This window comes from Equus asinus, chromosome 14 (assembly GCF_041296235.1).
Source record: "Equus asinus isolate D_3611 breed Donkey chromosome 14, EquAss-T2T_v2, whole genome shotgun sequence".
NCBI classification, from domain to species: Eukaryota; Metazoa; Chordata; class Mammalia; order Perissodactyla; family Equidae; genus Equus; species Equus asinus.
The window spans coordinates 22,909,390-22,921,401 of NC_091803.1; the positions used below are offsets into that span (position 1 = coordinate 22,909,390).

The window sequence follows — 12,012 nt, forward strand, 5'->3', positions numbered from 1 at the left end:
AAAAGACTGGTTTAGTCAATCAAGAATTATTTATTTGGAACCATACACCATTGTATCCCATTTTTGGCTGACAGTAGTCAAGACTAGTACTGATATCTTATCATATCATGATTCTCCTGCTGACAAGAGGAGGCTCACCAGTAACAGTGGGGAGGAGAGACCCAATAACATCTACTGAACGTTCACTATGTGTCAGGCATTTTGCTGGACACTTTCAAGTACATATCTTATTTAATTCTCAATAATTTTCCTCAATCCATGATGACATTCACAAGGTAAACTACGCATGATCAAACAATGAATCATTCTCTCTGGTTACCATTTTATATGCTACTCCTAGCAGATTCAATTCTTTTTAGGCATATATGCCTTAAATTTGGCATAGACTCCTCCCATTTTCGTGTGTGAGGAAGATTGGCCCTGAGCTAACATCTGTTGCCAATCTTTCTCTATTTTATGTGGAATGCCACCACAGCATGGCTTGATGAGCATTACTAGGTCAGCGCCCAGGATCCAAACCTGCAAATCCTGGGCCACCAAAGTGGAGCACACAACTTAACCACTACACCACGGGGCCAGCTCCAGACTCCCTTTTTATATATGTGTGTATATATCCCAACACCACTCTATTCCAACTTCTCCCTCATGAGCCATCTGAAAAGTCAAGGATTTTAAACCTAACAAAAGTTTAAAAAAAAAAGGAATGGTGGCCCTATGCAAAATTTACACACTTTTTAAAAACTTTTTCCTTTTACCTTTTTATACAACTGCAAAAAGCAGCATTTTAGCTGTCTTTGTAACAAAGTCGCTGATTTCCATATTATTGCCTGGTAGCCAATAATTTTAATCAACTCTTTGATTTCCTATGATGCTAAATTTTAAACTTTGTGCATGACTGTCCATGTGCCTGTGTGTATGTGATCATTCTTTCTACACATTATAGTGTCTTTTATATTTGACAACTACTTTCTCCTTTTTTCATGTTATACCTTATTGACCAGTATTTACAAAACAAATTTGCAGTCAGAAAGATCATTGCCTTTTACTACTATATGGGAACTTGCCTAATACTTTACCAGTCATCTACCGAGCATTAACACTATACTAGTGGCATGAAGATAAATAAGCAGGGGTCACTGGCCAAGGAACTCACAGTCTAATGGGGAAAGCACAGGTAAATAACAACTAAGTAAAATTTAATGTTTTCAGCACTATAAAATGTGCACAGTTCAAGTAAAATGCAAAAACAGGTCATTTCCAGACCCCAGGAGATGGTCCTCTCCATCTGGAGAGCCCTCCCTCTAAGTCATCCAAATCAACCTCATCATCTTACCTCCTAAACCTGCTCCTTCCTTGTGATCCCTCTACTCTTACAGGGCACCATAATCTTAGCAACCAACATGGCTAGAACTCTCTGTGTCATCATTTAGTCCTCTTTTATGCAGGGATCTCAGAGTCATACAGTTTGCCAAGCTTATCTATTGTGCCTCAATATTATCTTGTTTTTAAGACTCCTCATTCTCACTGTTGTACTTTCATCCTTATAACTCTTACTTAAACAAGCCTATAATCTCCTATCCAGTTTCCTGCGTTTTGGCTCTCCCATTTTATACCATGCTAGTAGATCACTCTGCAGAAAGCAAGATCTTTCTAAAGAACGGCATTTGAAGTCCTCCACAATCTATTCCCAACCTTTCCAACTTGGTTTCCAGCTGCCAGTCTCTTTTGTACACTCTGTGGTTCAGATTGATTATATTTTCACAATGGTACCACAAATACCCTAACTCAGTATCTTTTGGGAGGTTCTTATTAAAAAGCTAAAGTTTTCAACCTCCCCAAGTACCAATCCCAGCTGTATTTTAAGATCCAAATTAAATGCCTTCTCTGAGAAGTTTTACCCTGCTTCTCCCATCTGGAAAAAACTGCATTCTCTTTTGAATTCCTGCAGCAACTTATCTGTGCGTCTAGTCTTATGTTCTTATATTCTATATTTTAATGTTATCTTTCCTAAAAGAACGGATTTTTAAGGGCGGGACCACCTTGCCCCCAAAAGCCAACAACTGTATCTAGTTAGTAATCAATAAAACCTTTTTGAGTATATTAACGCCTACTAGTTTTACTTTTCAGTCAAATACAGATTCAAGTAGTGTAGCTTAATAAGCTGGACCACTCACTTGATTTCCACAGGGAATTGTGCATTTGTGACCAGGAAACTGGAGATTTTACACTCATGGAGTAGTTTCAAAAACCTGTTGATTTCTGGGTACATGATGGGTTCTCCCACAAGGGACAATGCACAGTGCTTTACTGTCATTCCTTCTTCAAAGCGTTCTTCTTTGACACCCGGTACTCCTGGAGAACACAGTGAATAGGAACAAGCTCAATAAGGCACAAATAGAAGATATCACTTTTATTCTTCTTAAATAAAAATTTTTAACTTTTCTTAATGGTTCTTTGATTTCAGAGGGCAAATTAATTTTTGATACCAGCCAATAATACAAAACAAGGGCCAGAGGGCAAAAAAAACTAGAATTATTAAATCAGAAAAATCAGCAATCTCATTCTTGGTTTCAGGGCTTTAGTAGTAATTAAATTACAGCAATACAAGCAGGCTAAACTAACTTTGTTAGCTAATTATGGAACACAGCACATACTACTTTCCATAACCTGCTTAGCTCTGCATTCCTTCACGTTGGTCTAAGAAAATGAACGTAGTAAATCTACAAAGCAAAAGCCTCTCTAGACTGATCATGTCCATGTCCTCCTTCCTTCCTCAAGTATGTATTCTGAATTGAGAAACTAAATGTAGTTGGTCCAAAAGTACAAGAGAGAGAAAAAGAAGAAATCTGCAGTTCTCACCTCTGGCTTCATACTGAGAATCAACTAGAGAGTGTCAAAAACTACTGCCACCTAGGTCCACCACCAAGACACTGGAACCGGAGTGGGTGCAAGCCGGGGGTAATGGGAGCTTTAAAAGTTCCTTTAGTGATACTAATATGCAGCCAAGGTTGAAAACCACTAAATAAACCAGAGGTCCCCAAATATGTCTGCACACTGGAGTCACCTGGGAATCTTGAACCTTCCAAGCTCCAGGCAGCAGCACAGAGCAATTAAATCACCATCTCTGGAGAAGGAGCACAGGCACGAGGAGATTTTGAAGCTCCCCAGATGTTCAGACAAGTCTGGGAACACTGGCACACACCACTGGTCCTTAACCCTAGTCAGACACTGGAATTACCCAGAGAACTTTTAAAGGTCCCAATGTCCATGCAGTATCCCAAGCCAACTAAATTGCAGTATCGGGGGATGAGACTCAGGCATCAGTGTTTTTTAAATGCTCCCATGTGATTCCAGTGTTCAGCATGAGTTGAGAAGCACTGCACTAGACTCAAACGTAGAAGGCATTGATGAAAGTCCCTCAATCTAAGACTGAATTTGAAAGACTTGGAAACAGTGTAAGAAGGCAAATAAAAATCTCTCTCTTTTACCTGAGATATTTCCATCAATTATCTCTATGTTCCTTTTGAGGAACATATTCTCTCCAAGGGATACAGACTCCTCATGGAGACTGGTGGTGGGGGAAGCATGTTCACATTCCCTCTCGGTCACTAGTTTTTCAATCCTCACAGAACTGTTGTTAGGATTAAATGAGATAATGCATGTAAAGGCTTTAGCAGAGTACCTGGCACACAAGAAACATTCATTAAGAATTTGTTATTATCACTTGTATCCTCGTTTCTTAAAATAATTAAATCCCAGGCACTATCGCCTTAACAACAACAAAAAAACCCGTAGAAAATAAAGTTAGCTTTCATTGCTCGCTTGTGCCTTACCTTCCATGAAGTGATTTTAATTTAGACACACACACACACACAAGCTACTTGGAAATAAGCAAGTAGAAGTAAATATTCAAGAGGTCAAACCAACATAATACAGGCTAAAATCAGAACAATCTAAGAGTGGCAGGTGATATCTTCTTTTATGACATCAAACTGCATTTCTAAGAATGTATTTCATGTCAGTATTTCTGGATGAATAATTTTTTAGGTTACTGAAATCTAAGATCTTAACTCAAGTGAATCAAGATTTTAAATAAAACTTGACCCTTAACTCACTCTGTGTTGCCAAGATAACTCAGCACTAAACATAAAATTTCTTTTATGTAAAAAATATCACTAATTTTTATCCCCCCGTGAGCAAATGAGTAGAAGGGCAAATTTAACCCGCAAATTTAATTGCAAAATTAACCTAAAACTCAGAAAGCAGAATAATTGAGCACTGGCTAGGCCCTGACCCACTGGGAGTCAGATGCACCAGTTCCAAACTCTGGCTCTACCACTAAGCTGGTTTGTGCCCTTGGTCAAGCCACTCACCCCCTCTACACCCAATGCCTGATCTGTAAGATGAAGATTTCACTTTCTCTCTCTCTCACACACACACACACACACACACGCAGCTATTACAAGAATTCAGTGAAATAACTAGTATGATGCAGGTCTAGCACAGAAGCATTCAGAAAATATTAGCTGCAAATATTTTTATTATAATAACAATCATTTTGTGAATTGAAACAGAAACTCAATTTTTTAAATTATTTTATTTTTATTTATTATTGAATGGTAATTCCATTCAATATATATTTATTGATCACCAACTATGTGCCTACCACTGTTCTAGGCAAGTTTTCTATCAGTAAAAAGAGAAAAACCTCTGCCTTTGTGAAGTTTATATTCTTGCATTATCAGAGAATAAACATTAAACACAATAAATCAATAAATTCTATAGCAGAGCAGTCCAATAAAATTTTCTGAGACGATGGAAATGTTCTCTGTGTTATCTAACACAGTAGCCACTTGCCAGGTGACACTTCAGCACTTGAAATATGGCTAGTGTGACGGAGGAACCTAACGTTTTATTTTACTTAATTTTCACTAATTAAAATTTAAAGGGCCACATGTGGTAACATTAGGCTACCACAGAGAAAATGCATTTCTTTAGCACATGAGAAGGTCATAAGCAAATGGAAAAGAAAAGGTAAAGATCAGGAGTCCCAAGAAAAAAAAGAGGCAGGCTGCCCTGTGAAATAGGGTGGTCAGGATAAGGCTCACTGAAAAGGTGAGATCTGATTTGAAGGAGAGGAGAGAGAGGGCTGAAAAAATAAAGAGGGAAAGAACACTCCAGGCTGCAGACAGCAGAGTAAAGGCCCTAAAGTGGGAGCACGCTGACACTTTCAGAGTCTGAGTAACGTGGGGAGCCAATGCAGGGTTTTGAGAAGGGGGGGCCTAATCTAATTTTTGTTTTAAATGGATCACACTGGGTGCGACATTGAGAACAGATGGGCAAGGAGAGAAGCTAATCTGCCAAGAGGCCACTATATAATGTAAGCAAGAAATGTGGTGGCTTGAACCAAGGTGGTGACAGTGGAGGTGGCATGAAGGGATCATCAGCTGGATCTAGTCTGAAGGTATTGTCAACAAGATTTTTTAATGGATTGGACGTAGGATATAAGAGAAAGAAGTGTTAATGATTTCTACTGTTTTTGGCCAGAGCAAAAGAGTTGCCATCACCTGAGACAAAGAAAGCCTTGTGGGTAAGAGAAATTTTGGGGGCGGGGGAGCAGGGGGGACGGGAATCATGTGTTCAATTTTAGACATGTGAAGTTTGAAATATCTGTTAGATATCTGAATGTGTGTCCAACATTCAAGTTTGAATTCTGGGAGAAAGGACTGGGTAGAAATAAACATTTTAACACAGGGATGGTATTTCCATCCAGGGGCTGAATAATTTACCAAGGCAGTAAGTATAGAGAGAGAAGAGGACCAAGACTCAGTCCTAGGACACTTACATATCTGGAGAAAGGAAGAGGGGCCAGCAAACACTGCCAAGGAGCAGCCAGGGAAGAAAGAGGAAAATTTAAAAGCAAAGAGATCAACCACCACCGCCTCTCAAAGCTACAACCAAAAATATCTTACTTGCCCATTTAGACAACTACAAAAACAAGCAAACAAAAACCAAGACAAGGGGGCCAGCCCAGTAGTGCGGCAGTTAGGTTTGCAGATTCTGCTTCAGCAGCCCGGGGCTCACCAGTTTGGATCCCGAGTGCAGACCTACATACCGTTTATAAAGCCATGCTGTGGTAGGCGTCCCACATATCAAGTAGAGGAAGATGGGCATGGATGTTAGCTCAGGGCCAGTCTTCCTCAGCAAAAGAGGAGGAGTGGCAGATGTTAGCTCAGGGCTAATCTTCTTCAAAATAAAAAAGGAAAAAAAAAAACAAGACAAAAAAAGCCCTATGGGTAAAGCTTTTAAAGTAATGATTCTGAGATTTAAAAATTATCCTAATTTTCTCAAAAGTAAGGCATTGAGAGTATATGTAAAACCTTGGTTCTCTCCTTCAAAAAGCACATTTCTATTTCGTGCCTATCATTAGAGGTTATTACAGCAGTCCTCCGGAAAACAAGACCCTCAGGGACTCAACCTCATGCATTTCTTCACCGTCTTCACAGAAATGTGCCAGAAAATAAGATATCCTCTAATTTTCTAATAGAAAGAAGTCCCAGAGCAGGAAGACAGTCCAGGGAACAGCAAACACTATATTTCAGAAGCAAATCTATAGGGATAATTTCCCACTATGCAGCCCACACACACATGCACATGCACACACACACATCCAATCTGTTCTCTTCCTGTCTCCTTAAACTTTGTCCTTTTCACAACTACAATCTGCTTTGTTATTCCGATTTTGTTTTTTTCTTAAACAAGTTTTCTGATATTTCTCTTATCCTAAACAGCTTCCTGATCCTGGACAATCACTATAGTCATCAGATTAACTAAGAAGCATACCTTATCTCAGCGAAAGATGCCAAAGGAGAAACTTAAGATTCCAGAATTCTTATCCTAATGTTGCTGCAATAAGCCGAATGACACAGAAACAAACAGGGTATATTGTTCAGCATAGAGTATTGCTATTTCTTTTGGAGGGGCTGAGGAGGAGTGGTTAATAATGAACCTTTATTCTGAATACTTTCTTATGTCTTCTTTTTTTATTCAGGTATAATAGACATATATGAGTATTCCTATTTCGAAAGATTAGACCAATCAGAAATAAAATATTCTCTTCTTTCTTCTCACAACAATACAGTTCCTGGCCAAAGACCTTCCTAAAGACCCCTCCCGGCTGAACGTCATGTATATCTTCAATATAGCCACCTCCACTCTGAGACTTTCATAAATAAGCTTCAGAAAACAATTAGCAGGTGGTGTTCACTTCCCCCACCTGCCCCATGTTTCTTTTGGATGTGTACTTTAGCATATGTCGCTTGTGAAAACCATCTATTGGAGACCCTTTATTTTTTCCATTACTTCACTTCTTTCTGGCTTAAACTATAGATAAACCTCTAGCAAAAAACGATGTCCTTTTCATCTTTGTATCTTCAGCACCGAGGATGTTCCTGACAAAGACTGTTCACTCACATGACATCTGCTGAACTGATGGGAAACCGAGCTAAAGAAACTTCAGTCCCATTCCCTGAAAATTAGTTCTTCCTGCAGTGGTGGTATTTAGACTGGGGAAGGCAGCATTTTGAAAGGGTACTGTGTTGCACTGAAATTCTGACCCACTTGTAATCAATATAAAGTTAATTTTGCATGTGTATAAAGGGAAAGCTAACAAAGGTCATGACAAGAAAGCTGGCTTAATGATTTAATTAAATAACTGAAAAGACAATGATTGCCCTCAGAATTGAGAATAGAAGCACAAAAGGGAAGCATTTAAAAAATTAGAATATCTTCAGAATCTGTTCAAGGCTGGTCACTCAGCTAAAGCTGGAAACTAAGAAACAATAAGCAACAATACCCACAAGTCTCACCCTACACAAAAATAAAATCAAAAAATGACTGAACCAGACCCAGGGAGAGAGTGGGTGTTCATCATGGAGTGGGAAAGCACCCTATAAAACAAAGGGAGACTAAGGGAAATTATTAATGAGTTAAAAGAGTGGATCTCTAAAGAGAGGCTAAAGTGGAGATACTCAGAATATAACAAACTAAGAAGAAAATGGCTTCAAACCTTTGAAAATTACCTGTAATTTCCAATTTACCAGAGTCCTGTTACTTAGCATTTCTGTTTAAACCAGAAATTCATATTCCCACAGATACACTATTACTAAAATGGAGATTAAGTTGTCATTCCAACCCCCAACATCAAATTAATCTGTAAAACACCTATAGTACTAATAAATCTATTTCAATATCACCTAATCAAATTCAAATATTTTCTCTATAGGAAAATGTATTCCAACTTCCAACTAAGGAAACCAGAAACATTTCTTTCCTTTTGGTCTATTTTGTTTTGCTTGTTTTAAGCCACAAAGGGACACAGGGGCTTTAACAGGGCAACTCTAATATGGGTGTGGAAGAAGAGAAAGGGAACTAGTTTCCTCAGGGCATCTGTAGGTGAGTCACTCTACACCACAGGAGATAAGCCACTTCTCCAAACCAGTCTCTACTGAGGAGTTCAGATCTGGGGAAGACAGAGAATAGACTCTCCACCAGGCTGAAATACGATCTAAAGTCATTCCTGCATCTTTAGAGTTCAAAAGTAGGATCCTTGTAGGAGCTGCACCCAGGTGAGGGGAGTGGGTTCAGAACAGGTGGAGTGACTTGCATTAGCCTCACTATTCTTACTCTGAGGCTGCCTATCCAGAAAGGACGGTGACTTGTTTTATTTATACCCTACTCCCTTGGGATGAATGAAAGACAGAACACAGATTTCACTGATTGCAGCAGAAAATTCAGGTTCATAAAATTGAAAACTTGAGACTATAATCACTGATAAAGACTGAGTGAAGTTAAAAAATCTCATTGCCTAGTGAATGTCTACAATAAAATAAGCAACTATCAATTTGAATGGTTTAGATAACTTTCTGCAGAGAGCCAAGACAGAAAACATAACCAGTATTCTGAAATACGAAAATTCTATGATTTTGCCAAAGTCAAGACATTGTTAAAAAGAAAACAATTAACATTTTTGTCTTTTAAGTATTGCAGACCACTACCAGTTTTCCAGCAGTGTTCTAGATTCTTACAAGTTATGCATTTCATCTTTTAATAGTTTTTTTCTCTTCTACTACTACAGTTTCAAACAAGATTTACTGTGATTATTACAGCAATGAGACAGATTTCCAAAAAAGTAATGTCTTATTCAAGCTCAGAATGAAGTAAAAAGCACTGACAGATAGTCACCACAATCCAAAAATTGAAATTAAGGGAGTTCTCACCCTTTGTGAAAGTATAGCAAATGAGAGCAAATCCTTTTCACCCAGGTGCCGGCCAGTCTGCAACGCAGCACACCTTTAAGTATACACCTGTTTTCTAATACTGCTTTTAAAGAAAAATTGCTTTGGTACCCTGAAGAGTATAGGTGTACTGATATCAATCAGTTCCAATTTGAAAACCTTTCTAGAAAATTTATCGTTGATTAAATAAACAGATGTTTTGCTGACATGGTAGCATTTTGTCAAGTCAATTAATTAAGGTATGAAGAAAGAATCCTTTGTGGGAATTACTAGGGCAAAGTAGATGCTCTATAAATGCTATTTTTCAGAATGAAATTGATGGCAGTTGTGGAATTTCTGGAGATCATTCCCTCCCCCTTAGGCATTCTGACCCCTAATCAGGATTCATTTATCCACAGACATGCTCTATTCTTTCTCCCTGTGGTCCTGTATCTATCATCCCCCTACAAGACAATACATATTTTAAAACTCCTTTGTTTCTTACACCATGGGAACCTGAATAAAAAGTATTTGAGATGCCTACTGATTAAAGGAAGCCCACAGTTACTAAATCAGATAACACCCTTCTGCACAGAACAAACCCCTCAACAAGCTAGGGAGACAAAAATATGTGCTCACTGAGCTCCCCTAACATGTTACTAATGTGAATAAAGTTGGCCTCATGATTTATTCATCACTTATTTCCATTAAAAGTGAGTTTGCAAAAATGTTCCTGTCAGAAAAATTACTATCAAAACTCAGATTGTCATTCTGTATCAAGGACATCTCAGAATGGAAAAATGAATGTCTACTCCTCAGGGCTGCTTCCTCCCCACACAAACTGCCCGGGACACAATTCATTCAGGGAGATTCCCAGATATCCAGAAAACACACATCCTCAGTCATTGTGCCATTTTTTAAGGGTTCAAATGGCTCTTTAGGAGCTAAATGAAAACAAACATATTAGAACATAAAGACAAAATTACTGGCATTTGCCTGCTTCTGATATTATCTGTGATAGTTAATTTCAAGTGTCAACCTGGCTGGGCCACGGTGCCCAGATACTTGGTCAAACATTATTCTGGATGTTTCTGTGAAGGTGTCTTTTGGATGAGATTAACATTTAAATCAGTAGATGTGAGTAAAGCAGAATGCCCTCCAGAATGTGGATGGAACCTCATCCAATCAGTTGAAGGCCTTAACAGAACAAAAGCTGACCTCCCCCAGCACGACAGAATTCTTCCAGCTGAAACTCTTCCCTAAATCTCCAGTTTGCTAGCCTACTCCATCAGATTTTTTTTTCTGACTCACAGAGCCTACACAAGCATGTGATCCAATTCCTTAAATCAATCTCTATTAATCTCTCTCTCCACACACACACCCCCACACAATGTCCTGTTGACTCTGTTTCTCTAGAGAACTCTAATACACTATCCAAAAGAAAATAAGGCTTTGCCTTGAAATTTATTTAAAAGGCATATGGTTTATTGGAAGTTCAACAATCAACAATATTAACTAAATCAACAATGCGTCCAAGAAAAGCTAGACAAATTCCAGATGTGGAGACTTACAAGTTCTTCACCAGTTTCGTTTAATCTTCCATTAGACGGCTAAGAGACACTGCTTTATCCAAATAAGAGAATGTAATTTGTTCAAAAAAAAAGGGGGGGGGGAGTTTGAGACTAAAAGTCAAGATGAAATATTAAAATATTGATTAGCACCTTTGCAAATGTACAAAAATAAGCACAGACCTAAGACACACACAAATATGTACAGGTAACCTTTCCCTAGAAAATTCATAAAGAATAAAATAAAGGTATAATTATTGATATAATCATTGATAAAGGATATAACAATTATATTCTTTACAAAGATACTACTGATCTTGAATCAGCATTTGCACTCCTTTTCTCAATTTCTCATAAGAAATGAGAAGAGTAATAAGAAGTACTGTGGTATAACAAAAAATGTATTTGGTCTTTGTCCCTGGTTCCTGCCACAAAGCTCCTAAAATGCTTGCCATTTCCTGAGTGTCTTTTATCATTCATGAGAAGCCTCTTTTGAGTACACCTGAGTTTACGCTTATGCGTTAACTTAGGGTAGAATCCCTAAATAGCCTCTGAATGGGGCTCGTCCCCAGAAAGACCAAGTGATGAGAGGGTGGAATTTTCAGTCACACCCATGGGCCTGTGGGAAGGGGAAAAGGAGGCTACAGATTAAGCTTTATAAACACTCTTGAACAACAAGATCGTTCATGACTTTATAGCTTCCACGTTGGTGAATGTACCAGGAGGGTACTGCACCCCAATTCCATGGGGAAGCTCCTGGGCCCAGGACTCTTCCAGTCCTTGCCCTACGTACCTCTTCATCTAGCTATTCATCGGTGTCCTCTATCATATCCTTTATAATAAACTGATAAAGCTAGGGAAGTGTTTCTCTCAGTTCTGTGAGCCACTCTAACAAATTAATTGAATCCGAGGAGGAGGTTGTGGGAACCTCCAATTTATAGCTAGTCAGTCAAAAGCACAGGCAACACCCTGGCCTTGCTATTGGCATCTGAAGTAGAGGCAGTCTTATAGGACTGAACCCTCAACTTGAGAGGTCTGATGCTATCTCCAGATATTGTCAGAACTGAATTAAATTTATAGAACAGTCAGTGTCTACTGAGAACTGAAGAATTGCTTGATGGTGTTGGAAAAAAACACACATCGGAAGCACCATAATCTCAAGAAGGAGT

General features: G+C 38.7%; 1 protein-coding gene across 11 annotated transcripts in view; it reads right to left on the reverse strand.

The window, feature by feature from the left end:
• The window catches only part of LOC106831846 (S-adenosyl-L-methionine-dependent tRNA 4-demethylwyosine synthase TYW1), a 213,488-nt gene that overhangs the window by 102,512 nt on the left and 98,964 nt on the right, over positions 1 to 12,012 (reverse strand). For all 11 annotated transcript variants that reach the window (XR_011494170.1, XM_014842270.3, XM_044746296.2 and 8 more), the window contains exon 12: positions 2,175 to 2,352. Coding sequence is in view for 10 of the 11 variants with exons in the window: in XM_014842270.3 (XP_014697756.3) it covers positions 2,175 to 2,352 (178 nt within the window). In the remaining variant the exon portion in view is untranslated. The remainder of the gene's footprint in view (positions 1 to 2,174; positions 2,353 to 12,012) is intronic.